This window comes from Jaculus jaculus, chromosome 12 (assembly GCF_020740685.1).
Source record: "Jaculus jaculus isolate mJacJac1 chromosome 12, mJacJac1.mat.Y.cur, whole genome shotgun sequence".
Classification (NCBI taxonomy): domain Eukaryota; kingdom Metazoa; phylum Chordata; class Mammalia; order Rodentia; family Dipodidae; genus Jaculus; species Jaculus jaculus.
In genome coordinates this window covers 13,844,638-13,872,315 of record NC_059113.1, presented here as the reverse complement: position 1 = coordinate 13,872,315, position 27,678 = coordinate 13,844,638, and the positions used below count along the sequence as shown (strand labels likewise).

Sequence of the window (27,678 nt, the reverse complement as noted above, 5' to 3'; positions counted from 1 at the left end):
TTTGAGTTTAGTTTTCATCTGTTGGGTTTTTTGGTTGTTGTTGTTTTGGTTTTTTTTTTTTTTCTGACTTTCCTCCACCCCATAAAAAGCAGTGCTCCCCAAAGGCAGGGAGAGACCCAAAGGAGCACAGGATTGCTGCGTGCTGGCCCCACCCTTCCTCCTTCCCTATGCCAGCCATTCCTCTGCTTCTCATCTCCAACCTGAGGAGGGCTGGAGGCTCAGGGAGAAGCTTCTCCTGGCACCAACGGGCACTGCCTCCAGGCCTAAGCTCCAAACTGACGCTGCCACCCATCGCCAGGCCTGAGCTGCCTGCAGCCCTAGAAAAGTGCTGGCAGGGCGAGCCGCCCTCATGTGCCTTCCAGCAGCCACACCAGACACAGAAGCCGCAGACTTGGGCCCTAAATACCTCCTTTCTACCCTGACTTCTCCAGGAGGGCACGATGCCTACAAAACCCTCAAGTCTGTTGGTGGAAAGCCATGGCCAGCAGAGTGAAGACCCTGGCTGCTGGCTAGGAGGGGCTGCCTCTGGCCAGAGCGGAGAGCAAACACACAGGGAAGCCCTCGTGCAGGGAGGCTTTTCTCCTTGTACTTGGGGTGCTCAAGTCCAGAGGCAAAACTACCGGAGCTCTGAGCTTTCCTGTTTCCCACCTTGGGCGGGTCTCTCCTGCCCTTTAACTGTAGGCGGACCCTGTGCTGACCCACAAGGTCTGGCTCCTCGGGCTGAGCCCCTTTGGCTGGTGAGAATAGCTCTGCCCTTAGGGTCCTGAATAGGTGAGTCCCCTCATCCCCGTCAGGTGGAGGGGGTGATGCAGACGAGCAGAGGGACAGGGGCGAATGGGGACAACAGCAGCAGGGTCAGAAGAGGGTGGCGGCATCTCAGACCACGGCCGAGGAGGAGGACGGGGATGCGGAGCTGGCCGCGGAGGAGGAGGGGGAGGAGGGGCTGTTCCAGAACAGCCAGCGGCGCTTGGGCTGCCGCCTCAGGTGCAGGTAGTCCTCCTTCTCTCGCTCCTTCCGAGCCCGCTGGTAGTGGTCTTCCTCCTTCAGGTACCACACTGGGGGCCAGCGGTGCTTCTCAAAGTACTCTTGGTTTTCTAGAGCAGAATGTGGGAAGGACAGTTGGAGGAGGGGAGCGCAGGCATGCCAGCAGCCTAGCAGCCTACCACACAGACCAGCACCAAACCCACCGTGCTCAGGGGGCTCCAGAAAGGCTCAGGACTGGTGCCCGTCTCCCCCATCTACAGAGATGCTGATGTCCCGCGGCAGAGGGGACATCTAAACCTGGCTGCGCGCATGCTGCTTCTCCCTTCTCACGATGCAGCCGTGCCCAGGCAGCCCATCCACGGTGGAGGAACCTTACCTGCCAATCATTCCAGCTTAGCACAGCTTGCTCAAGAGTGGTCCCTGTACCCACCCTAACTCAGGATGGACTGAACTGCACCCATTGCTCCCCAGCATGGACCAAGGGGACTGAACCGAGAGCTCTGGCCAGAACAACATCCAAACTCAAAACCCAGTGTACAGTTGCTACACAATGCCTATTGCTTTTGCGTTATGGTAACTCAAGAACATGGATCAGGGGTTGGAGAGACAGCCCTGTGGGTAAGGGCACTTGATACAAGCACGAGGGGCTCAGACTGTGTGAGTGAGGGGGCTTCTCTAGGTCCCACGTAAACAGCTAGTCTGAAACCCCAGTCCCGTCGGGAGCAAAGATCCGAGAATCACTAGGCAGTAAAAGTGCAGCTCTGCCACGGAGAGCGATGCCATCTTAAGAAAGCATGGGTGAGCGATAGAGGAGGGGCACCGGACATGCACCAGTCTCCACAGGAGCACGAGCATGCGCCTCTGCACACTGCACACACACATCCGCCACACATTATACACATAAAAATAAAGTTAAGCCGGGCGTGGTGGCGCATGCCTTCAATCCCAGCACTTGGGAGGCAGAGGTAGGAGGATCGCTGTGAGTTCGAGGCCACCCTGAGACTACAGAGTGAATCCCAGGTCAGTCTGGGCTAGAGTGAGACCTTACCTCGAAAAACCAAAAAATTTAAAAAAAAAAAAGTTAAAGCATGCGGGTCCTATGAATTTGGAATACAACAGGTTAAGGCCAAGAAAGAAGAGCTGCAGAGCTGGGACTCAGCAAGACTAGGCATGAGCGTAGAAGTTTCTGGCCAGAGCTGAAGTTCCCAGGAGAAGCAAGAGTCAGAGCCACGACAGGACCTGGCTCAGATTCTGGAAGCTTGGGGCACCATGGAAGGTGTGCCGCTCCGAGATGGATGCAGTTGGGCCTGGGCTTTAGAAAGAAAATGCTAGAAGGGGTCTAACAAAGGTGGGAAGAAAGGGAAGACAAGAGTTCTGGGAGAACTGGCAAGCATGGCAACCACCTGCCCAGGGCAGCAGGTCAGAGCGGGGTGGCGGGAGCCGTGAAGACTTGGGCACCCAGAGATCGGCGTCTCAGGGAGGCCGGCAGCATGTCCCTCGGGAACCCGTGCACTTGGTGCTGGGGCTCCAGGACTGAGAAATGGAAACTCACTGAGGAAACAGAGCCGCAGGTGACCCCAGAGGACAGTCAGACCTGGGTGGGCCAAGCTGTGGGCGGTGCCCATCTCTATGTAGGGAAGTCTGTTTAGTGGGTCATGGACATCATTTTATAATTTTATAGACTTTTCCGTGTGTCCTGGGTCACACCGTGGCTAATATATTTGTAGTGTTCTAAACCAAAGATTCTGAAGACTCTAGTCCAATGCCTTCTTCAGAGCTCTACGAAACACGAGCCCAGAGCCCAGAGGTAGTGTGCGCTACCAAGGGGTCTCGGTTGCCCAGCCCTCGGGCGAGGCTGCTCGCGCCTCAGTGGCATGCGAGCCTTCAGGATCACTGGAAACCTCTGGGTCCCTGGAGCTCAGTCCGTGCCGTGGACCTGAGCTCAGGGGAAAGCAGCAGCCACCGGGGGCGGCGCACGTGCTCACCTGGGGACATGGCCTTCATGTCTCGGGGGAACTTGCGGCACACGTTGTTGTAGTTGGTGCAGATGTGATGGAGACACCAGTCAGCCAGCTGGTACGCACAGTGGAACTGTGGGCGGAAGAGAAATGCACCTGTAACCCGAGCGGGGCATCTTCAGGGATGCCTACCGTGGCCTTCAGACTGGCAGCCTTGGGCAGTGAGGGCAAATTCCCTTGTCAAGGGACCCATCCTCATAAACAAGCCCACCCAGAGCCAAAGAAGACAGAACAGGAAGGAGGCTCCTGGACCCACTGCCAGCCCCACTACTGTGGCTACATCCATGCTGCTGGTACCCACGGCCCTGGGGTGGGGGGTGTCTCTGCCCTCTTTAGCTCTTACACCACACAACTCCCTTCTCTCAGCATCCTGGGCAGTCTGTACCAAAATGTGGGCAATGGGGCTTAGAGAGCTGACCTTCACAAGGTCAAGCCTGGCACTAGCCACGATCTAATTCAATAACCTAACCTCTGGAGGGGCTCAGCTCCCGGCCACTGCTGTGAGGACCTGTGTGCGAGACTTTGCTTGGACTGGAAATAAGGAGGTGGGTATTTAATTTCAGAAGGAGAGTCCTCTATACCCCTTGGAAGACCCCAACCTTAGCCTGGAGCCTCTCTGGTGCCCTTTGACTACAGTCCTTCCTTTCATGGACCGCTCTTCCTGGTGGATGCCCAGGAGTTCTTTGGCTCCTTTTTGATAAACAGGAAGACAACAGGTTCCCATCTACTCACCACCTCCCAGGACCCCCTACAGAGCCGGGAGTTGACATTGTTGTCAATTCCTCCCCTCACTGGGGTACCTGGGCCAGTTCCAGGAACACAAGCACGTCTCCATCAATGTCCACCATCATCTGAGTTGCTTCCATCAATCCGGTCACTGTGTACTGCTCTGTGACACACAGAGGCAGACGGCAGTCAGCTGGAGAATCACAGCCAAGGACCTGACTGCTTAGCCTCACCACGGAGGACTGGCTCAGAGGGACTAGGGCCAAGGGCAAGACCTGATAGGCCACAAAGACCATAAGAGACTTACATTTCCTCCTACCAGGGGGACAAGGGGCTGTGGGGGGACCTCAGTGGGGTGGGTGGGGTAGGGTGGGAAGTAAAAAGGATGTTAAGCTTACTAAGAGGATTTTTCAAACAATATATGTCCCACTATATAATCTGATATACATAGCATCAGAGTCCCCAAAAGAATTTGCCACTGATGGGACGTGGAAGCTGGAGAGATGGCTAAGCGGTTAATGCGCTTGCCTGTGGAGCCTGACTCAGGTTCAATTCTCCAGGTCCCACGTAAGCCAGATGCACATGGTTGCACAGGTGTCTGGAATTTGTTTGCAGTGGCTACAGGCCCAGGCGTGCCCATTCTCTCTCTCTCTCTTTCTCCTCCTCTCTCTGTCTCTAGTAAATCTGCTTAGAATTATGAGCTATTACTATGGATTAAGCCTGCTTCTTTATATTAATTTAAGTAAGTTCTAGTAAACCGTGTACTCAACTTGTACTTTAATATTAAAACATCTATATGAAGGAAGTACAACTCCTTGGTCCAGAATTTTAATCAGAAGATTCAGTATGAGCTCATGAGGTATTTTATCTTTATTTTTTTATTTTGGGGATTTTTATCTTTAAGGAGATAAATTTATTTTCCTGCACCATTCACAGAAAAGATCTGGAAACAGTAACTATACCAGGAGCAGTGAGCAAACCAATGTCCACTTCAGTGCTCACCATAGGAACCAGGACTTTTAACACCAAACAGGCCCTGGGTTCAATCCCTAGTACCACAAAGAAACTAGGGCTCCCTGGAGGAATGGATGAGTAGCTCTGAATCATGAAATGAACATGCTGGAGCTAGAACATCTCATGATTCCACAGAGCAAGGAAGTCCAGAGGCTCTGGCGCCAACTTGAAGAGATTGTGCCTGGCTAAAAGTATAGTATTTGAGCTTCAGCAAAAATACTGTAATTAACTGAGAATGATACAGTATGCTCAAACCTAAGAGTTCATGACGCTATTTTCAAAATCCACACAAACTAATTGCATCTTAAAAATAAGTAAATAGGGCTGGAGAGATGGCTCAGTGGTTAAAGGTGCTTGCTTGTAAAAGTTTGATTCTCTAGTATCTGCATAAAGCCAGATACACAAAGTGGTATATCCATGCTCTGCCTCTCTCTGTCTCTAATAAGTAAATAAGTAAATAAATATAGATAGATAGATGGATATAGATAGATATAGATAGATAGATAGATATAGATATACTTAAATCAGTAAATGAAAGCCAGGCATGGTGGCACATGCCTTTAATCCCAGCACGTGGAGGGCAGAGGTAGGAGGATTGCCATGAGTTCGAGGCCACTCTAAGACTACATAGTGAATTTCAGGTCATTCTGGGCTACAGCAAGACCCTACCTCAAAAAAAAAAAAAAATCAGTAAATGGGGCTGGGTGTGATGGTGTATGCCTTTAATACCAGCACTTGGGAGGCAGAAGTAGGAAGATTACCATGAGTTCAAGGCCATCCTGAGAATACATAGTGAATTGTGAATTCCAGTCAGCCTGAGATAGAGTGAGACCCTACTTCAAACAAACAAACAAACAAAAATCAGGAGGAACTGGGGCTGGGGACATGGCTCAGTGGTTAAAGGTACGTGCTTGAAAAGCCTATCAGCCTGGGTCTGATTTCCCAGTGCCCACATAAAGCCAGATGTACAAAGTAGGGCATGGAGTTTGTTTGAATGGCAAGAGGTCCTGGTGTACCCATACTCACTCTTTCTCCCCCTCCCTCTTTCCTCAAAAATTAATAAAAGTATTGCCTTTAATCCCAGCACTCGGGAGGCAGAGGTAGGAGGATCGCCATGAGTTCAAGGCCACCCTGAGAGTACAGAGTGAATTCAAGGTCAGCCTGGGCTACAGTGAAACTCTACCTTGAATAAAAAAGTATCTTTAAAAAATATTTTTATTTATTTATTTGCAAAGAGACAGAGATAGAGAGACAGAAAGAATGGGCATGCCAGAGCCTCCAGCTGCTGTAAACAAACTCCAGATGCATGTGCCACTCTGTGCCTCTGACTTTATGTGGGTACTGGGGAACTGAACACACGTCATTGGGCTTTGCAGGCAGGAAGTTTCTCTCTTAGTAAAAGTCTTCCAACAGAGAAGTAAAGAAATGAAGGAGCTGGAACATTCATTTAGCAATCCTGAACTAGCTGAGGGATCCAGGAAGTGGCACACGATGGCTGCTAGCATCATAAAAAGAGTGGCAGGCTGGAGAGATGGCTTAGCGGTTAAGAGCTTGCCTGTGAAGCCTGAGGACCCCGGTTCGAGGCTCGATTCCCCAGGACCCATGTTAGCCAGATGCATAAGGGGGCGCACGCATCTGGAGTTCATTTGCAGTGGCTGGAGGCCCTGGCGCGCCCATTCTCTCTCTCTCTGTCTATTTGCCTCTCTCTCTCTTCTCTCTCTCTCTCTGTCACTCTCAAATAAATAAATAAAAATGAACAAAAATATATATATATAAAGAGAGGAAAGCATCAAGCTATGTCTCTTGACAAAGAGGATAAACAACCTATGAGGTGGTTCAAAACTAAAACTATGCATGAAGGGGACCTGAGGAGATGGCTTAGCGGTTAAGGTGCATGCCTGCCAAGCCTAAGGACCCTGGTTCAATTCTCCAGGTCCCACATAAGCCAGTTGTACATGGTGGCACATGTGTCTGGAGTTTGTTTGCAGTGGCTAGAGGCCCTGGTGCGCCCATTCTCTCTCATAAATAAAAAAAAAAATTAAGAAATCTTCAAAAAAATGTATGAAGGGCTGAAGAGATGGTTTAGCAGTTAAGGCACTTGCCTGTGAAGACTAAGGACTCTAAGGACTCATGTTCGACTCTCCAGGTCCCATGTAAGCCAAGCGCACAAGATGGCACAAGTATGCAAGGTCGCACATGTGCACAAGGTGGTGCACACTTCTGGGGTTCACTTGCCGTGGCTGGAGGCCCTGGTGCACCAATTTGTTCTCGTTCGCTCTCTCACATTTAAAAAAAAAAAAAAAGCCCATTTGTTGGGCTTGCCTCAAAAAAAAAAAAAAAAAAGTTAGAGAAATATGTATGGAGCCAGCATGGTGGTGCACACCTTTAATCCCAGCACTCAGAAGGCAGAAGTAGGAGGATCATCATGAGTTCAAGGCCACCCTGAGACTACCCTGAGATTGAATTCCAGGTCAGCCTGAGCTAGAGTGAGCTCCTAGCTCAAGAAAACACACACACACACACACACACACACACACACACACACACACAAGTATACATACTACATACACATGACAATCCAGCTCCTGAACTAAACTAATCACTTTGCAGACAATATGGCAAGCCAGGGACTATGGTGAACTACATCACAGAGATGTACTCGCCGGGCCAGGGATGTCGCTTGGTTGGCAGAGTGCCCACTGGATAAACACTGAGTCTGACCCTCAGTGTGCATCAAACAGACATGGTGGCACAGAACTATAATCCAAGCACTTGGGAGGTAGCAGCAGGAGGATCAGAAGTTCAAGGCCATCCTCAGCTACACAGAGAGTTTGAGACCAGCCTGGGCTATATGAGACCTTGTTACAAAAGAAAAAAAAGAACTGGTGATCATAGAAAACTACAGGATCAAAAGATAAGTTGTGATGGTTACTATCCAGTTGTCAACTTGACATGATTTAGAATCACCATGCAAACAAATCTCTGCTAGGGAGTTTTTCTAGATTAGATTAATTGAGGAGGGAAGATTCACCTTAACTGTGGGCAGTACCATTTCATGGCTGGGGTCCTGGACTGTATAAAAGGCAGCCGGGTATGGTGTTGCACTCCTTTATTCCCAGCACTAGGGAAGCTGAGGGAGGATTAGCTGTGAGTTTGAGGACAGCCTGAGACTAATTCCAGGTCAGCCTGGGCTTTGATGTGATGTGACATGACACTGGCTTCCTGTTTCTGTTAGGATGGATTGCCCTTTTTTGTAATTTGAAACAAACCTTTTCCCCTTTAAACTGATTTTTTTTTTTTTTTTTTTTTTTTGGCTTTTCGAGGTAGGGTCTCTAGCCCAGGCTGATCTGGAATTCACTATGTAGTCTTAGGGTGGCCTCGAACTCATGGTGATTCTACTAGCTTTGTCTCTCAAGTGCTAGGGTTAAAGGCATGTGCCAGCATACCCAGCTCAATTAATTTTTGTCAAACATTTTGTCCCAGCAATGGGAAGGTAACTAATAACAGAAGTGTTCTGTGTTTTGTTATGTTTTCAACAAATAAATTCCAAGGGGGATTTTTTTGTTTTTATTATTTATTTATTTATTTATTTATTTGTTTTGTTTGGTTAGTTGAGAGTGACAGACAGAGAAGGAGGCAGAGATAGAGAGAGGGAGAGAGAGAGAACGGGCGCGCCAGGGCCTCCAGCCACTGCAAACGAACTCCAGACGCGTGCGCCCCCTTGTGCATCTGGCTAACGTGGGTCCTGGGGAAACGAACCTCGAACCGGGGTCCTGAGGCTTCACAGGCAAGCGCTTAACTGCTAAGCCATTTCTCCAGCCCTTTTTTTGTTTTTAAAGGTAGGTTCTCACTCTAGCCCGGGCTGACCTGAAATTCACTCTGTAGTCCAAAGCTGGCCTCGAGCTCACAGTGATCCTCCTACCTCTACCTCCCCAGTGCTGGTATTAAAGGTGGGAGCCAGCACATCTGGCTCAGGGGAAATATTTTAATGGGAAGGTATTCATTATCTGAAACAAACGAGAAACATGAAAAGCAAGGCCAGGCTGGAGTGTTTATGGAAGCATGCTTGGATGATGAAACTATAAAGGATTCTCAGGAAGCAAATCCAACAGAAATCCTGTCAGAGAGGAGAACTGGATGGTGGGGCTTCTCTGGGGAGGAGGTGGGGATCTACAATGGGGGAGGACACATGGTGTGTGGCTAGGTAGTGGAAAAGAATTTTGCGTTTATCATTCATTAAGCTGAACATATGTCTCATGTATTTATGTTATAGTTAACAATGAGCACGGTTTAAGTCTGAATGAAAAGCCTCACAAAATGTCAAGCATCACCGGTGACAGATGCATCACCAAGCATCTCTCCCAAGCCTTAATGAGACAGATAGATAACACTTTGCCACACGTTGTCTAATGTGCACACACCATTTCCCAGGAAACGTAATTCAATGTTATTTTCTGCAAGGCTTCCCACGTGGCAGTGTAGTTTGATGTGTTAAATGGCTGTCATCTGAAAATGACCTATCAGGGTTGAACCAAGGCCCCTCTCTGACTTGTGCCCATCTGCCCGCCCTAAGGACAAGAGCAGAGATATGATGTCTTTTATTTTTACCTCAGACTATTATTTTGGAGACAGTCTTTTAAAAATGGAATTACTCTATCTTAGAATTTGAAATTTTATGGGCTCTAGGAAATCCACACTGTATTTCACGGGCAGCAAAGAATGTCATATTGCTATAACTATAATCTTGGAACACAGCTTTTATTCCTTGACCTTTTTGTTATTGTTGTTGTTTGCTTGGTTTTTCGAAGTAGGGTCTCACTCTAGCCCAGGCTGACCTGGAATTCATGTAGTCTCTCAGGGTGGCCTGGAACTCACGGTGATCCTCCTACCTCTGCCTCCTGAGTGCTGGGATTAAAGGTGTGCACCAGCACACCCAGTTCCCTGAAGTCCTTTTTGCTGGGACCCCTGGGCTCCTGTTGCAGGCTTCTGTTTTTTTTTTTTTCTTTCTTTTATGGTATGTGTGGTGTACACATGTGTGGCATGTGCACATGTGTGTGCAGACTGTGTACACATATACATATATAGGCCAGAAGAGGATGTCAGCCATCCTCTTCTGTAACTCTTCTGCCTTATTTCTGTGAGATAGAGTCCCTCACTGGACCTGTTTTTAGTTAGACTGCCTGACCAGTGAGCCCCAGAAATCTTCCTGTCTCTGTGCCCCTCTCAGCAATGAGGTCACAGGCATGCACAGCCATGTCTGGCTTTAATAAAAGAAAAACACTCTTATTTATTTATTTGCAAGCAGAGAGAGATAGAGAGAAGAGAGAAAGACAAAGAGAATGAACTCTCCAGGACCTCCAGCCACTGCAAATGGAACTCCAGATGCATGCGCCAATTTGTGCATCTGGCTGGGGAATCTAACCTGGGTCATTAGCCTTTGCAGGCAAGCGCCTTAACTGCTGAGCCATCTCTCCCACCCCTGCATGGCTTTTTACATGAGTGCTGGGAATGAAACTCAGGGCCTGAAGCTTGCACAGCAATGAGCCGTCTCCCCAGCTCTGGGTTTCATTCCTTGTACTCTGATTCTGGTCAATGGTTTCTGCCCTCTTCCTGTAACCAAGTTGTCCCTTAAAATTCTTTTCCATCATGAGATTGCTACCTGTCTGTAATCTTAATTAACGGTCCAGGGTCTTAGCAGCTCTTACAGTAGGAACTTTCCTGAATCCTGACTCAGGACCAGAGGGTCTTCTCTCCACCCTCCTGACCTATCCAGAAAAATCAACCATGAACTCAGCACTAAAAGGGGGACTGATGCCAGCAGTGACATAAATGCTAACAGAGCTGTCTGTCTACCTGGGCCTCTGGCCCAAACCTCCCTTCAACGTGAGAGAGCCAAGTCCTGGAATTCAGACTGTCTGCCACTGGATTCCCCTGTCTGCCACTGGATCCCCTAACTGTCTGCCACTGGATCCCCTAACTGTCTGCCACTGGATCCCCTAACTGTCTGCCACTGGATCCCCTAACTGCCCACATCTTTCTCCACCCTCAGGATCTCTGAGTGTGGTGTATTCTAGAAGCTGATCTCTGCTCTGATAATTGTGCATGTGTGCATGCACACATACGTGTGTGTGTGTGTTGGGAACTAAACTCAGGGCCTCACACTTGCTAGGTTAAGATTACCACTAAGATATATCCCTCTTTTTTATTTTAATTTTTTTTAAAGATTTTATTTTTGTTTATTTATTTATTAGAGAGAGAGAATGGGCACACCAGGGCCTCTAGCCACTGCAAATGAACTCCAGATACATGCACCACCATGTATCTGGCTTATGTGGGACCTAGAGAACCGAACCTGGGTCCTTAGGCTTCTCAGGCATATGCCTTAACTGCTAGGCCATCTCTCCAGCCCTATTTTATTTTATTTTAAAAAATTTTTTTTGTTCATTTTTATTTATTTATTTGAGAGTGACAGAGAGAGAGAGAGAGAGAGGCAAATAGACAGAGAGAGAGAGAATGGGTGCGCCAGGGCCTCCAGCCACTGCAAACGAACTCCAGACGCATGCGCCCCCTTATGCATCTGGCTAACGTGGGTCCTGGGGAATCAAGCCTCGAACCAGGGTCCTCAGGCTTCACAGGCAAGCGCTTAACCGCTAAGCCATCTCTCCAGCCCTCTCCAGCCCTATTTTAATTTTAATTTTGAGAGTGGGTCTTGCTAAATTGCCCAGGCTGTCCTTGAACTCACTTTGTAGCCCAGCTGGGCCCTGACCTTGTGATCGTCTTGTCCCTGCCTCCCAAGGAGCAGGGATTATAGGCCTGTGCCACTATGCCTGGATGTCATAATTGTTTCAAGAGTTATAAACAGCTAGTCAATGCATGCTTTATGTTCCCGGGAAAAGGAAGAGTTGCTAAAGTCAAAGGCGGAGGAGGAGCCAAAGGGAAGGAAGAAGAAAGAGAAGGAGGAAGTTAAAAAGACTTACAAAGGCTGGGTTAATCCCAGCACTCAGGAGGCAGAGGTAGGAGGATCATGGTGAGTTCAAGGCCACCTTGAGACTACTTAGTGACTTCAAGGTCAGCCTAAGCTAGAGTGAGACCCTGCCTGGGGAAAAAAAAAAATAGACTTACATGATGGGAGAAGGATTGTGTTCTGTTCTTTGTAGACTTCTTAGCTTGCCTGGGAGAAGCCAAGCCCAGAAGGCCAAGTGCCATCGTGTGTTAGAGACTCTGTGGGGCCACAGTGACCTCTAAGGTGACCCTCTATCACAAACCTACACACATCAGCAAACTGCATTCTAGGAGAGTTGCTTCCCTTGGCATCCCTGTCCTCAGGAGAGGGGAGGTGACAAAAGACAAGTAAACGCTCCCTGTGGTCTCCACGACCTCACCCCAGGGAGGCTCCCGCACTCCTCCGTCAGTTACCTGTGAGGGCGACCAAGTGCGGCAGGCAGAGGCGGTTGGCCAAGATGATGAGCTTCATGTCGTCCAGGTCGGGGCTGGAGGTGAACATGCCCGTGTAGAGGTACTCCAGCACGGCCCGCATGCAGCTCTTGCTCGTGTACGGGAACGCCACCTGCGGTAGGAGGAGCGGGGCAGGCGGCATAAGGTCCAGCACAGGCCAGAGTAACCCAGAGGCTGGTGGGCTGCTCTCCCGCAGATGATGGGCCTCAATGCGTTTAGGAGACCCTTCAAGCCCTGGCCCCCCACGATGCTGACTGGCACTGAGCCTCAGTTTGCTGACACCACCAGTGGGGTGGGGCTCTGCTGTCTTTTAACGGGACCTCGATTCTTGTTGGCATCCTAACGAAGCTGCTCTGGCTGCGAGGACGCTTCCAGGAACCATTTTCATCAGCTACACCCCCATTCCTCTGTATGCCTGTGGGGAGCAGCCAGAGCGGGATGCAGAATGAGCAGAGGGAACCAGCTGGCTGCTCAGAGCTGCTGCTTTGGGCCTCCGGGATCTCTTCAGAGCAGCGCTGCCACAAAAACTGCTTTCTCATCAGATGCAAGTCTCTCTGGACTTGCTGGGAACACAGCAGAGCTGTAAGGCGGGTGTCGGTGCTATTGACCCCAGTTCCCAGAGCAAGCAGGCCCCTGGGGCTTCAGAGAATCCTGGCCCCACACTTTGTGTTTCTAAGTCCTACTCCCACTTCAGAGACCAATTCAACTCTCTTTTTAAATTGATAGGGAGGGTTTTTTTTAACTTGTTATTTATTTGTGAGAGAGGAAGAGGCAGAGAGAGAGAGAGAGAGAGAGAGACAGGGAAGTAGGGAGGGGGAGAGAGAGAAAGTGGGCACCCCAGGGCTTCTAGCCACTGCAAACAAGCATCAGATGCATGCACCACCTTGTGCATCTGGCTTGCATGGGTCCTGGGGAATCGAACCTGAGTCCTTTGGCTTTAATGGCAAGCACCTTAACTGTTCAGCCATCTCTGCAGTCCACAACTCAACTCTTAACCCTTCCCAGGAACCTTAGGGAGGTCATATCTTGCACCACAGGAGAGGGTGGTCTCTTAGTTCAGCTTTTCAGTAAACTATCTGAAGGGCATTAAGACACAGGCACTGGTCTTGATAGGGGTACTTGGCAAAAAATGGGAGGCGGCCTTGTCTTTCAGAGTCGTTACAGACCACCTGGAAGAAGTGTATAGGGACACTCAGAACTTTACACATCTGAGCAAAGTAGGACGTTTTAGCTCCAACATACAATGAGGGACAACTGATGATCCAGGAGTCAGAGATGACGGAGCACACCAAAGGCTGTGGCCTAGACTACTCTGCTTGTCTGGGGCTGAGAGAGAAGGGAGCAAACTTGAGAAAACATTTCTAATGGTCCAAATGACAGTCCTTTCCCAACTCTACGCTGAGTTGGTGCTTGAGAAAGAGGACCATGGGAAAAAGGACACACCAGTTGGGCACTGACTAGAGGAAAAGGCTGTTGCTGTTCTCAACGTGGGCTCCCATATATTTTGTGTGGGGGATATGTATGTGTGTAGTATGCATGTTTGTATGCATGGGTGCAAGTGTGTGGGTGCCCATGCACGTGTGTGCATGTGTGTTGGGACGAGAGGTTGACATCAGATATCTTCCTCAATAGCTTTCCATCTTATTTTTAAAAATATTTTTATTGGGCTGGAGAGATGACTTAGCAGTTAAGCAGTTTCCTGTGAAACCTGAAGACCCTGGTTCGAGGCTTGATTCTCTAGGACCCACGTTAGCCAGATGCACAAGGGGGCGCATGTGTCTGGAGTTCGGTTTGCAGTGGCTGGAGGCCCTGGCGCGCCCATTCTCTCTCTCTATCTGCCTCTTTCTCTCTTTCTCTGTGGCTCTCAAATAAGTAAAAATAAACAAAAAAATTAAAAAATATAATTTTATTATTTTTGTAAGCTGGTGGGGGGCAAATGGGCACACCAGGGCCTCTAGCTGCTGCAAACAGATGGATATACCACTTTGTGCATGCAGCTTGACATGAATACTGAGGAAGTGAACCCAGGTTGTTAGGCTTTGCAGGCAAGTGCCTTAACCACTGAGCCATCCCTCCAGCCCCCATCGTATTTTCTGAGCGCTCACTGATTCAGCTAGACTAAGCAAGGCCCAGGGCACCTCCTGTCTTCATCTCCCCAGGGCTGGAATTCCAGGCATGTGCTGTCATACGTCACTTTAAAACTTTTTTCACATCTGGCATTATTTTTGTTTCTTTTGTTTTGAGGTTAGTCTCACTCTAGCCCAAGCAAACCTAGAACTCACTCTGTAGCCCCAGGCTGGCCTCGAATTGATGGTGATCTTCCTACCTCAGCCTCCCAAATGCTGGGATTAAAGGTGTGTGCCATCACACCTCAGCTAATATAGCTTGCATCTTTACCTGGGTGCTGGGGATCTACCCTCAGGGACTGCTCTTACATGGCAAGCACTTTACCCATGAGCCATTTCCCTTGCCCCATATTCTGTATTCTGATGCTCTGACATACACTTCTGATGGCCCTTCCTGGCCTGTCCCCTCTCAGTTCTAGGCAGTTCCTAGAGAATGCGAAGCTGCTGCCTATAAGAGGGCCTTTCCTATGCAAATCACCTATCCAGAGTGACCGGCCAGCCACCTCCTCTCCAGCCCACCACTTCCCAGCCATCGCCCAGACAACCCCAGCACTTCCACTTCAACCTGCGGGCTGACGTAGGGCTTTCCCATGGCCTCAGCGTCATGCTCCCTCACTGGGCTCTTTCTGAGGAACAGACTATCTTTTCAGTGGCATCATCTCTGTCCTGTGGGCCTTACCAGAGTTCAATAATAATAAAACCCACCCTTTAAAAATATTTATTTAAGCTGGGCGTGGTGGCGCACGCCTTTAATCCCAGCACTCCGGAGGCAGAGGTAGGAGGATCACAGTGAGGTTAAGGCTACCCTGAGACTACAGAGTGAATTCCGGATCAGCCTGGGCTACAGTGAAACCCTATCTCGAAAAACCACAACAAGTAAATAAATTAATTAAATTTAAAAATAAAAATATTTATTTGCACATGTGTGTGTGTGTGTGCTCATGTGTGCATGCATGGGCATGTCAGGGTCTTGTGCCATTACAAATGGAACACCAGATGCTTGTGCCACCTTTTGGGTCCAGCTGTAGGTGGGTGGCTAGGGAACTGAACCTAGGCCAGCAGGCCTTGCAAGCAAGTGCCTTTAACTGCTGAACCATCTCCCCTGCCTCAAAACCCACCTTTGAAGTTACTGATGAACTCAGCTTGGGACACACTGATTATTTTTTCTACTTGTTTCATGTGTCTCAAAGTGGCAACAGATTACAGTACAACGAATCATAACTGTCAATCCTGAGCTCTGTTCCTGACCTCTCAACCACACAATTTTGTGCAAGCTGTACACCTTTCACAGGACATCTCTTTCCTACATACAATATGGGAATGGCATACTATGCATAAGCATCATGGGTAAATTAAATGAGCTGTGTGTGTTTTCTGAAATACCAAGTTTAGCTGTCACTGTAAGTCCCTCCTTTGGAATAACACAAGGTCCTTGGTTATAAGAAGCATCTCGAAGCTGGGCATGGTGGCGCATGCCTTTAATCCCAGCACTCAGGAGGCAGAGGTAGGAGCTGCCATGAGTTCAAGGCCACCCTGAGACTACATAGTGAATTCTGGGTCAGCCTGGGCTAGTGAAAACCTACCTCAAAACAAAAGAAAAGTCATCATCTTCTCTTGGGTCCATCACTCAGTACCCAGCACACCATCATTGTTGATGAAAGTGCCACTAACTGATGGCACCTCAGATGCACAGGACAGAATGTCTTTCGCCTCCCCTCCCTTCCCATTCTCACCTCCCGAGTAGAACTCTCCACAAATGGCCCCCCAAACATGGCAGCCATCCAGTCACAGCTGGAAATCAACAGGGGCTTGTGGGCGCTGATGGTCCCATCGTCCAGAATGAAGGTCACATCTGTCCAGGAGAAGAGGCATCGCATGAGGATACGGTGGGCATGAAGGAAAACCAGCCCCACGGGCAGTCACTGAGCCCCAAGTACCCAACTGCCTTCTGAAGCCACACAATATGAGCACTGGGCAACCATGCTCTTGGCTTGAGCAGTAGGGAGGCCACAATCTCCAGGACATCAGAAACTGAGAATGACATGAGGTGCTAAGAGGACTAACCCAGACCTCTCAGAAAGTCCCCTGGACAAGGCCGGGCGTGGTGGCGCCGCCTTTGATCCCAGCACTCAGGAGGCAGAGGCAGGAGGATCGCTGTGAGTTTGAAACAACCCTGAGACTACATAGTGAATTCCGGGTCAGCCTAGAGTGAGACCCTGCCTTCAAAAACCGGAAAAATAAAAAAAAGTTCCCTGGCAGGAACTCCCTGCCTTCTAAACATGTTGCATACCTGAGAAGGTGCCTTTTGCCAAGCACTCCTTCACCCGGTTGGTCCGGCGGACATGGAAGGCCTTGGTGATCTCCTGGTTCATGAAGCCCTCGTTGTTGAGGATGTTGGCCACCATCATGCGCAGGTCAAAGACCTCTAGCAGCTCGGCGATGTGGGCGATGTGCATGAGGTCCCGCTCGTTCTCCCCCAGCTCCCCCGTGTACAGGTACTTGAGAACAGCCCGGAAGGGCCCCGGCTGGATGGAGTTGTCCATCTTCACCACCACCATCAGCCGGGATTTGAAGGTCAGGGGATCCTCTGCCATCTCCTCCTGGATGCTCACAAAAGCTCGGCTCCAGGAAGAGAGCACCCGACCCCTGCCTGGCAGGTACCCCGTTCCGTTACCCCGTAAGATCCCATCGCTGGTTGAGGCCCGAAGGCCAGCGGGACCAGAGCCCCCGGCCTCCTCCACGCTCTCGCACACGTCAAAGCTGGCTGCCCGCAGCAGGAAGTCCCGCCCGTGGTGGTGATGGGGATGGGGATGGTGTTGATCAGGGTGGCCCCGGTGGTCCTCTGGGCAGGGGCCTCCTGGCCCCGAGGGGACCCCCATCTCCCCCTCACTCAGGTCCATGAGAAACAAGTCATAGAACTTGGAGGAGGAGGTGGAGAGGTAGATTTTGTGGGCAAAGATGCGCACCCGCTCCTGCAGCACCAAGATGACGTCCGCGCAGAGCGGGTCCTCCAGGAGGTGGGCGGGGCACTCCTCGCTGCTGGAGGGGGGATCGGGCACCACAATGATGGGGGGCGGCGGCTTCGGAGGCAGGAAGGGGGCTTGCAGCAGGGGCCGCTGCACATTGCGCAGGTGAGACTTCCAGAACTGCAGGTGGCGGCGAGAGATGAGTGCAGCCCGGATGGCATTGTCAAAGACGTCCTTGATGCCAAACTGGGCCACCACACTGGTCTCATAGTAGGGAATGCCCAGCTCCTTGGCCACCTCCCGACCCTTCTCTGGGGGAAGGATCTCATTGGGCTTGATGGGCCTGGTGAGTTCAAGAAGGGAAACTAAACTTGTGCTGCTGGTGGAAGGAGTCTCCCCATTCTTCCCCAGGCTGGGGACTCGGCTCAGAATCTGCCTCCCACCCCCGGCCCTTCTCTGTCCTGGCCTTTTCTCCTCTGGCCTTCAGGAAGGCTTCCTTATCTCTGGCTGCCCCCAATGACCTCCCCAGGTCAAAGCAAGTGATAGTTCCACCTCTCTCTCTCTCTCTGAAAATTCGTAGGCAATACTTCACATTGGCATTTAATGTGCTTATATAAGACATGACTTGACATCCAAAGCGAATCAGTTCCAGGGTCCTGCACAGACACTAAGCCCGTAGAAATTCACATCCCTTAATATAAAATGTCACAGTATTTATAAAACCTGCACAGACCCCACTATTCTGTAAGTCATTTCTAGATTACGTATGATACCTAATCCAAATGTTATGTACACAGTCATTATATCTTGTTTAGGAAAAAATATCTGTACCTTTTCCAGTTATCTTGGTTGAATCCACAGATTTGGAACCCATGGATAGAGAAAGCTAACTGTTTTCCCTCCAACAACATTCTAAGAGCTGTTCATGCAAATACCATCTCTTCCCTCTGCCTTTCCTCAGTGAGCCTAGCCCAGGTACAAGGAGGCGTGAATGAATGAACATGTTTGTTAGCTCCGATGTGAGCTTGCGACAACTGGAAAGAGCACATAAACATCAGTGGACTCCCTCGGGGCTGAGCAGGGAGCCATGGTGACATGTCATTTCTCTGCGCCTTCCCTCTCCCTGGGCACCAGTAACCCTACCTAGCCAAGGGTCGCCTGGCCCTGTTGACAGCCTCCAGGTCAGCATAGCGCAGGTCCAGCTGGCAGCCCACCAGGATGACAGGAGCTCGGGGACAGAAGTGCTTGATTTCCGGGTACCACATGGTCTTGACATGATGGAGGGAGTTGGGGTTAGCGATGGAGAAGCACAGGACCACCACATCCGATCTGCGGTGGGAGAGACAGGCTACGGGCAGGAAAGGCTGGTGGGGGCTTAGCACCCCTTGGAATAAGGGGAGTGTGCATGCCTGCTCCCATGCCCCACACTATGGCCCTAACCCTCCTCTCCGGAGCCCCACCCCACTGACGAACTCACGTCCACAATCTTCCACACAATGCATTATGGTAACGGTTCCTTTAAATTATGGGGCGTTTGTGTAAATACACAGTTGGCATGCACAAGTGTGTGTGCACATTCTTGTGTGTGTGGCCGCATTTATGTATAGGCATGCATGAACAGGGGTGCACATAAGTGTGGGGGTCAGAAGTTGATACTGGCTGTTTTCCTCGACTGCTTACCACCTTATTTATTTATTTATGTATTTATTTTGAGACAGAGTCTTGCTGAACTTAGTGTTCACTGATTCAGCTAAATAAGCTAGTCAGCAAGCCCTGGGGGGTCCTTCGATCCTTCTACCTTCTACCCTCCCGCCACTGAGAGTGCAGGTAGATATCAATCACTATATTCAACATTTTATGTGGCTACTGGGGATCCAAACGTAGGTCTTCATGCAGGCACATCAGATATGTCGCTGAGCTAGCTCCCCAGCTCCTAATGTGGCATTTTAGTTCAAAGAATGAATTAAAAATTATCATTTCTAAAAAAAAAAAATATCATTTCTGAGCCAGGCATGGTGGCACACTCCTTTAATCCCAGCACTCAGGAAGCAGAGGTAGGAGGATCATGTGAATTCGAGGCCACCCTGAGACTACAGGGTGAATTCCAGGTCAGCCTGGGCTACTGCAAGACCCTACCTTAGAAAAATAAAAACAATGTTATTTCTGCCAGGCCTGGTGGTGCAGGTCTGTAAGCCCAGCTACTCAGGAGGCTTAGGTAGGAGAATCACAAGTTCACGGTCCACCTGGGCTACAGGGTGAGTTCAAGGCCAGCTGAGTAACTTAGTGAGACCTTGTCTCAAAATGTTAAAAAGGAGGGCTGGAGAGATGGCGCTTGCCTGTGAAGCCTAAGGACCCCGGTTCGAGGCTCGGTTCCCCAGGTCCCACGTTAGCCAGATGCACAAGGGGGCGCATGTGTCTGGAGTTCGTTTACAGTGGCTGGAAGCCCTGGCGCACCCATTCTCTCCCTCTCCCTCTACCTGTCTTTCTCTCTGTGTCTGTTGCTCTCAAATAAATAAATAAAATAAAATGAACAAAAAAATTTTTAAAAAAATGTTAAAAAGGAGGCGGCGCCAGGAGCACAGCTCAGTGGTAGTGAATACCTGCATGCACGAGACCCTCCAGCATTGCAAGCAGAGGAGAAATTATGAAGAAAATGCCGTTTTCACCATTCCACAGTGAAAAAAAAACTCATCTCAGACCTAGTAGGTAACAGAATTGGGGCTCTAGTTCTAAACTCCAAGCCCAGGCTGCTCCTAGCCCCAGGAAATGTTCACCAGGCTGTTCTCTCCACATCTTCCTACCCGTTACCACAGTTCCCTGGGAAAACCAGGGACAACCTTTCCATACGCCTCCCGCGCAGCAGCCTCAGCCTTTCCTACCTCCCGTACGCAAAGCGGCGGTCCTTGTGGTGGTCCCCAAAGGTGTCCCAGAGGCGCAAGGAAACGCTGACATCATCTACCACATCTCGGGAACGTTCCAGTACCTGCAGCAGGGGGAGATGGGAGCAATGGCTCTTGAGGCAGATGTTGGCTCACTCACCCTTAAGGGTCCCTGGCAGTATGGGGGGGGGGATAGGAGAATACATCTTACTATAGGTACATCTTACTAAAGATCTTACACAACCTACTTAACCACATGAAATTTCTGGAAAATCAGTAACAGGGGCAGTCTCTGAGAACAGGCCCTAAATAAGCAGATTGCTCTGGCTGGAGAAGGGAGCCCTTCAGGACCCTGACCTTGACCCCAGCTTTCCAAGCAGTACATATATTTTTAATATTTTATTTATTTGTGTATTTATTTGAGGGGGGAGTGGGGGTACCAGGGCCTCTAGACACTGAAAACGAACTCCAGATGCACGCGCCACATTGTACATCTGACTTATGTGGGTACTAGGGAATCAAACCTGGGTCCCTAGGCTTCGCAGGGAAGCAACTTCACTGCTAAGCCATCTCTCCAGCCCTCCATGCATTATATTTACATGCCTCGGACTTTTCAGTATTAGATTTTTCTCCTCTCAGCTCTCACCTTTCCCAACCATCAGTGCCCACCCCTGGATTCTGTATTACTTTGGGCTGTGATTACACAAAATGTGGTACCCAGCCAAAACCAGGGTCCCAGACGTGTGCTCAGCCATTGACCACAAATTGCAAAGATACCTCCCCACAGGTAAGCTTCCCTCCATCCTCTCTCTCTCCAGGGTCAGCGTCATCTGCCTTCTCCTCACCTCTAGGGGGCTCCCATGAGCTCCACACACACCAAGCTACAGTTTAGGGAACCTTCAAATGCATGGCATCGGACTCCAACCAAGGGGCCTTGCAGCCTTACCTCCTGGCACACGCGATACTGGTCAATGGCCCACACCGTGGGCACATGGGTGGCAAGCAGCTGGTACTGGGTGAGGGTGGCATTGCAGGCCCGAGCACAGATGAGCCTGGTCTTGCCCACAGCGTTGTCCCCCACCACCACACACTTGATGGTCTCTACGTTTGGCCTTTCATAATCCATGTCAGAATCCATTAACTGGGACCTGAGGGGCAGGATGGGAGTGGTCACAACCATGTGTCACAGCAGCCCCTGAGGATCAGGGCCAGCATTGGCGGCCCCCCTCAACTGAAGCTGCTATCACCCTATCAAACCGCAGAACTGACAGGCAGAGAGAGAGAGTGAGGGAGGGAGGGAGGGAGGGAGAGAGAGAGAGAGAGAGAGAGAGAGAGAGAAAGAGAGAGGGGGGGTAGCTCTGCAGGGGTCCCAGGAGACAAGGGTCCACTCAGGCAGCAAGGGAAAATGCCACCAAATGAACCACTTGACTCCCTTTGGTCCCCACCATCCTGCAGCTGGTGTTCCTTTGGGATGTTCGAGACCTGTGAGAGATGGCAAGGTGGAGCCTGCCCTGGGCCTGTCTGGTCCCCACTCCTCCAGAGAGAAAAGTATCTGACTGATGGGGAGCTCACTCATTCTGGGTTCTTCTCCTCCTCTTCCTCCACCCCGGGGCTGTGGCAGCAGCAGAATAAACAGCTGAGAGAAGCAGAGTCAGGGCCAGGTCCCCACCCCTTCCCAGCATGCTACAGGGCTAGGCCACTTTAAAATTTAATGGACATGTCAGGGCTGGGCAGCAGCTCTCCCAGATTGCCCCGTTTTCCCCCTGGCCCTCTCCGGTGGTGGATTTCCATGCCCTGGTCTGCTCACATCCATCCGCTACTCCCAATGGGATAGGAGAGGTTTTCCTGGCAGCTTCTTTGAGTAAAAAGCCTTCAGGATGCACACAGGCCTCCCTTCCTCTACTATGGGTCTGTCACGTTGCCCACATGTCCCACTCAGTCCAAGATCAGCTTTGAGATCCCCGCGTAGCCACAACCTGTGATGATACACTCCATGGTCCATGGGCTACCTAGGCTGCTCCCAGCATCCCACGTCTATCCCCCGAGACAGAGATCAGTTTTTTGTGCACTGTCCATTCCTAGGGAGGCGGACGCTTAGGCTAGAACAACTCTGACCACGGGCTCTGGGGAGAGGCTGGCCACATTGTCTACGTAGGGAACTGAGTGCTTGAGGGAGCAGAGAGTCAAACTTCAGCCTAAATTTCTTTGTTTCTTCTTAAATTTTATTCTTACACACCAGGGCCTCTAGCCACTGCAAGTGAACTCCAGACATCTGAGCCACCATGTGCATCTGGCTTATGTGGGTTTTGAGGAACTGAACCTGGGTCCTTACGCTTGACAGGCAAGCACCTTAAATGATAAGTCATCTCTAGCCCTCAGCCTGAATTTCTACCTCAGTTTCCTTCGGTGACAGGTAGAGAAGTAGTTGGTTCACCCCTAGACAGGGATGGCTCATATGCACAGAGAGCCTTCCCATAGCCAAAATGTCATTCCAGAGGTTGAAAAGCTGTTCCCATAAAACTTTGAGAGGTGTTTGGGAGCAGCCTCTCCACTGGTACCCACCCTTCTAGGAGGGTGAAGGGGTACAGGGGAGTGGAGGCAGAGCAGGCATAACTGCGGTCATCAGCCTGTCCCTGCTCGCATTTCCTGTGTGCAGGAAGAGGCGTCTTGGGGCTAGAACCATTCAGAGTGAGCCATGCCAGGCCCAGGAAGGCTAATGCGTGCAGAGATGTCTTGGAGGCTGCCCAGGCACCTCGCTGCAGAGCCATCCAGACCAGAGCCAGGCCAGCAGCAGCAGCAGCAAAGCTCCATGCCTGCTGGGCTGAAACTGGATGCCAGCATGCAGGAACGCAGAACCGAAATGTCCAAGGAACGACGGCAACTGGGATTTGTGTGAGTGGACGAAGCTCAGCGACCTAAGCTGAAAGTGAAGCAAGGACTTTTCAATGAGACAGGCGCCTCCTCCTCCTTCTCCTGGGAATTCCACAAGATCAGGACCCTCCAACTAGAAGGGGTCTCTACACAGCTCTTGCCCCAGTCTCTGCAGCAACTGTCTGCATCAGTGTGCTCCCTCCTCCTGGCCCTCTCCACCGGGTGACTGTTCTAACCAACAGCTTTCTGCTCACGCTTCTCTCTCCTGTGGGGAGGACGTGGAGCCCCCCTTTACAGTTCCTCATCTCAAGTGGGGCTGTTGAGGGATGTGTGGGCACCAGCAGGAGTCACATGGGTGTGGTTTCTGTTTTATTCAGTGGATAACAACAACAAAAAGGATAGAATCCGGAGCTGGGCGTGGTGGCGCGCGCCTTTAATCCCAGCACTCGGGAGGCAGAGGTAGGAGGACCGCCATGAGTTCAAGGCCACCCTGAGACTACGTAGTGAATTCCAGATCAGCCTGAGCTAGAGTGAGACCCTACCTCGAAACAACAACAAAAAACCAACAAAAAAGATAAAAAGATAGAATCCTACCTACAAAGTAAAGGAAGACCAAAAAAAAAAAAAAAAAAAACCCACAACCAACCAATCAACAAAAACATTGTCCAACAGAACTTTCTGCAATTTATATTTAGTGGCATGTGGGTATAGAAGCAAAAGAGGGGGAGGAGGCACCAAGGAGAGGGCCTTATTCTTAAATCCCGGGGCATGTCCATGTTCAGCTATGTTATGATAAAAACACTCATGCAAGGCTTGTGTCATTTCACTTTCAGATTTCTCGCGAGGACAACTAATCAACAAGTATGGAAGTGAGGAATATTGGCAGCAAGTTTAGGCACCAGAACTGCTTTCCAACCCGAACATTCCCAACCCACCCCCTCCCTGGCTGCCCCTTCAGCCTTCCCTTGAATGTCTCCCAATTGCCTCTTCATTTCAGTCCATATCACCCATTACACCCCTGTCCCAACTGCATGCTTCATTGTCCTATATAGGAAAGGGCAAAGCACCTCACTTATTTTGCAGACTTCAGTCTCCACTTCTGGAAAATGGGTATGAGGTGCATTGTAAGAAACTCTCCTGAATTTTGGTAAACTCATGCCAAGAGAGCCTGGGTGAGAGGAGGCATTTGTCCTCTTACGTAATGTAGCATTATATAATGCTAGATTGCATATCCATATGTGTAATTATAACCCTCTTTAGGATACAGACTGGCCCAATTAAGCCCGCAGAACTCTTTGTCTGATCAGGCCCGTCTTAAGTGAAGATCTTGTCCTGCAGACGGCATGGCAACAGTAATGTGATTTCCGTTCTCGAATCCGGCTACTTTTCCGGCTCATGGCTGATGCATGATGATACAGCCCACTCGGTGATCTTCTCAGCATCCCCTTGCCCTCTGCCACTCTCTTTTCCAGTGACACTATGCATTTCCTCAGAATTGCTTCCTGCTCATTCCTTCAGAGCCTCCTGACCACCTTTCATAAACTTGGGTTTCCTTGCTACCCTGCACTGAGTATCACAACCCCAAATCCACTCCTTCCCTGTGACAATCCCAAAGCTCCTGACAGATCCTCCAACTCTTGTCCCCAAGTCATTGTCCCACCTCTTTCAAAACTAGCCTCCTGCTCAAGTGCTTTCCCGGCTCCCTGTGCTCCGTCCAGGGCAGATCGGAAGGTGTGCAGTGATGAGCTGCAAGCGTAATGGGCTCCCACTCCCACACCCATACCCTACACACACTGCTTGCAGAGCTCAAAAAGGGCCCCTTTCCCTCCCACAGCTGATAGGAGGCTTGTTCATCTGTGGCTGCCCTAGTCTGGTTGTCAAGGAAACAACAGAATCTCCCTGGGAGCCTGGCTTGTCTCCTAGCAACCGATATCCCACATCCTGCATCTTACAAAACGTGAAAGGGAGGAAAATCCAGAAAACGAAGGTAAATTTGAGGAGGATGGATAGGAAGGGAGAATCGGGAGAAGAGGAAACAAAAGGGTGGACTAGGGCTCACTCTCCCACTGGGGAAGCTGACACCGTAACATGGGGAAGGTGGAGAGCTGGCTCCCCTCACAGATGTAACATAAAGCAAGGCCCAAAGAGATCGTGAATGGTCATATGAAGAAAAAAAACACACACACACAAGCCTAGACACAGGCTAAGCCATCGCAATCCTAAGATGTCCACGCATTAGCAAGCAAAACTCAAGACTCCACCAGCTGTTTGCCAGAACTCAGTTGGACAGACCCAAACGGAGTTGACTTCAAAGAAACGTCTGTCCACAACCGCAAGCAAAACACCCAAATTCCACTGGCTTTAAAAAAACAGAAGAAAAGGAAACACCTCTAGCACTCTGAACCTGCTTTTTTTTTTTTTGACATGCTGCTCTGTACACACACCACTATATATGTGTGTGTGTATATGTATAAATATATACATATACACACACACATATATGTATGTATACACACATATACATATATACACACAAAAAAATAAATACGGAAGGGGGAGGGGCGTGACAAGCCGAAGCAAGTCATCTTTCCTATCCCTAGAAATACCCGAGAAAGGTTAGTCCCTCGCCCCTCCGATCCGCGCCCCCCCTACCCTCACCCCCCACCCGGACAGCCTCAGCAAGAGCCCTGGGAGGTGCAGAGCCCGGGAGGACAGGAGAGGGGCTCAGGAGGCAGAGGGAAGGCCACCGGGCCACAACAGGAATCAGTCATTTACTTACACCACTACACGTGACGGGGTAATTTCTAGTGGAGGGAGCACATGTCTTCCTGCTAAGCACGCTCATTTTAGTGGGATGCCTGGGGTCACTCCGCGCTTGCAAGTTAGGGTACCGCCGTGCCGTGCCGTGCCGTGCCGGGGGATCCAGCCTCCGGGGCCCGGCTTCGGTCAGAAACTCCGGCCGAGCGGCTGCAGCCACTGCCTCTTCCGGATCAGCATCACCCCCCCCTCTTCCCCGTCCCCGCGCCCCGGGCGCCCAATGTCACGGAGGCGCGCGGAGCCCGGCCGCGCGCCGCCGCCGATCGGACCTCGGGCTGCTGGGCCGCGTCGTCGTCGTCGCCGCCGCCGCCCGGTTCCGCTGCGGAGGCTGCGGGCGGTGCGCGGGACGGGAAGGCGCGGGGCGAGGCCGCTGCCGCCGCCGCACGGGCGCTGCCTGAAGACGCCTAGCGCTGCAGTCCCCGGGACCGCTCGCGACCTCCTTTTTCATTCACAAAAAAAAAAAAAAAAAAAAAAAGAGGGAGGCAAAAAAAAAATCGCATCCAGGAACGGCTGCCGTAATAAGGCCCGCCCCCCGCGGCACGCTATTGGTGGAGAGGGAGAGGGGGTGGGGAGTGGGCGTGGGACGAACGGGATTGGATGTCCCGAGGCCACGCCCACGCCCACGCCCCGCCCCGCCGCGGCCCTGGCCGCCGCGGGAAGGGCTCAGCTTGCTGCTCCTGAGCCGGCCGCTGGACCTCGCTGCATTCCCACAGCGTTTTCGCCTCTTTTTGCCCCAAGAGGCCGAGAAGAAACCCATAGGCATCCTGTGCGCCCTGGAAGGACCGCGGTTAGACTATAGCGAGACGGTTTGCCTATCTTCCCCCCGCTGAAACCCACACCGCCTCCAGTCGCACACCAGGAGACCATTTCCATTCAAGTCCCTTTGAAGAGTTTCCCCAGCTCTTGAGGACCGTCCTTCCTCCGTCCACCCTGCAGCCAGAGCTTTCGACTGGACTGCCCTGGGCCTTAGTAGCTTTCTAGCTGGGAACCTATACCTACCTCCGTATCTGTCAGTCCCGAAAGGCCTTCTTCAGCCCCGACACCCATCCTGTTACTGCCGGGGCTTCACTAATATCTAATGACTTTTGCAAATAATGCCACAAAAACACTAGCCGTGGAAGCCCTACCTAAGTCCTTTTTGAGTGCTCTTGTCTTCAATCCACCTTTCAGTAAATAAGATGATTCAAGCCAGGGGTGCTGGCTCACGCCTATAATCCCAAAATTTGGGAAGTAGAAGCAAGAGGATTGCTACGAGTTCCAGGCCACCCTGGGCTACCGAGTGAGGCATCGTCTCAAGAAACCAAAATTAAATTAAAATTAAAATAAGATGACTCAATGTCATCTATACCGAGTGATCTTTATTTATTTTTCTTAATTTTTTGTTTTATTTTTATTTATTTATTTGAGAGTGACAGACAGTGAAAGACTCAGATAGAGAGAATGGGTGCGCCAAGGCCTCCAGCCACTGCAAATGAACTCCAGATGTGTGCGCCCCCTTGTGCATCTGGCTAATGTGGGTCCTGGGGAATCGAGCCTTGAACCAGGGGTCCTCAGGCTTCACAGGCAAGCGCTTAACTGCTAAATCATCTCTCCAGCCCCCAAGTGGTCTTTAAAAGGATAATTCCAGGGGCTGGAGAGGTGGCTCAGCAGTAAAGGCACTTGCTCACAAAGCGTGATAGCCTGAGTTCGATTCCCCAGTACCCACATAAAGCCAGATGCACAAAATGGTGCATGTGTCTGGAGTTCCTTTGCAGTGGCAAGAGGCCCAGGCATGTCCATACTCATTCTCTCTGTGTCTGCCTCTTTCTTTTTGTCTCTCTGA

General features: G+C 50.6%; 1 protein-coding gene across 2 annotated transcripts; it reads right to left on the bottom strand.

Moving 5' to 3' along the window:
* Rhobtb2 (Rho related BTB domain containing 2) lies at nucleotides 1–26,048 on the bottom strand. Of its 2 annotated transcripts, XM_004665811.2 has the most exons (10): nucleotides 25,819–26,048; nucleotides 21,115–21,316; nucleotides 20,169–20,272; nucleotides 18,433–18,618; nucleotides 16,614–17,632; nucleotides 16,057–16,175; nucleotides 12,159–12,309; nucleotides 3,803–3,891; nucleotides 2,970–3,075; nucleotides 1–1,094 (listed from the first exon to the last, which is right to left on the bottom strand). In XM_004665811.2, exons 2-10 carry the CDS (start codon nucleotides 21,304–21,306, stop codon nucleotides 877–879), a joined length of 2,184 nt encoding a protein of 727 aa, XP_004665868.1. In that variant the 5' UTR covers nucleotides 21,307–21,316; nucleotides 25,819–26,048; the 3' UTR covers nucleotides 1–876. The 2 variants fall into 2 exon arrangements, with proteins under 2 accessions (XP_004665868.1, XP_044986772.1); XM_045130837.1 differs by lacking the exon at nucleotides 25,819–26,048 and having other exon boundaries at nucleotides 18,433–18,557; nucleotides 21,115–21,139.
* Nucleotides 26,049–27,678: the final 1,630 nt, after the last annotated feature.

Bases quoted from the DNA above. Each gene is read 5' to 3' on its own strand.
- Rhobtb2 (XM_004665811.2), bottom strand. From the start codon at position 21,306: ATGGATTCTGACATGGATTATGAAAGGCCAAACGTAGAGACCATCAAG. The intron at 18,619-20,168 runs GTAGGAAAGGCT...CTCCCACCGCAG, and splicing joins CGCCGCTTTGCGTACGGGAG to ATCGGATGTGGTGGTCCTGT. The intron at 17,633-18,432 runs GTAGGGTTACTG...TGAACTCACCAG, and splicing joins GCCAGGCGACCCTTGGCTAG to GCCCATCAAGCCCAATGAGA.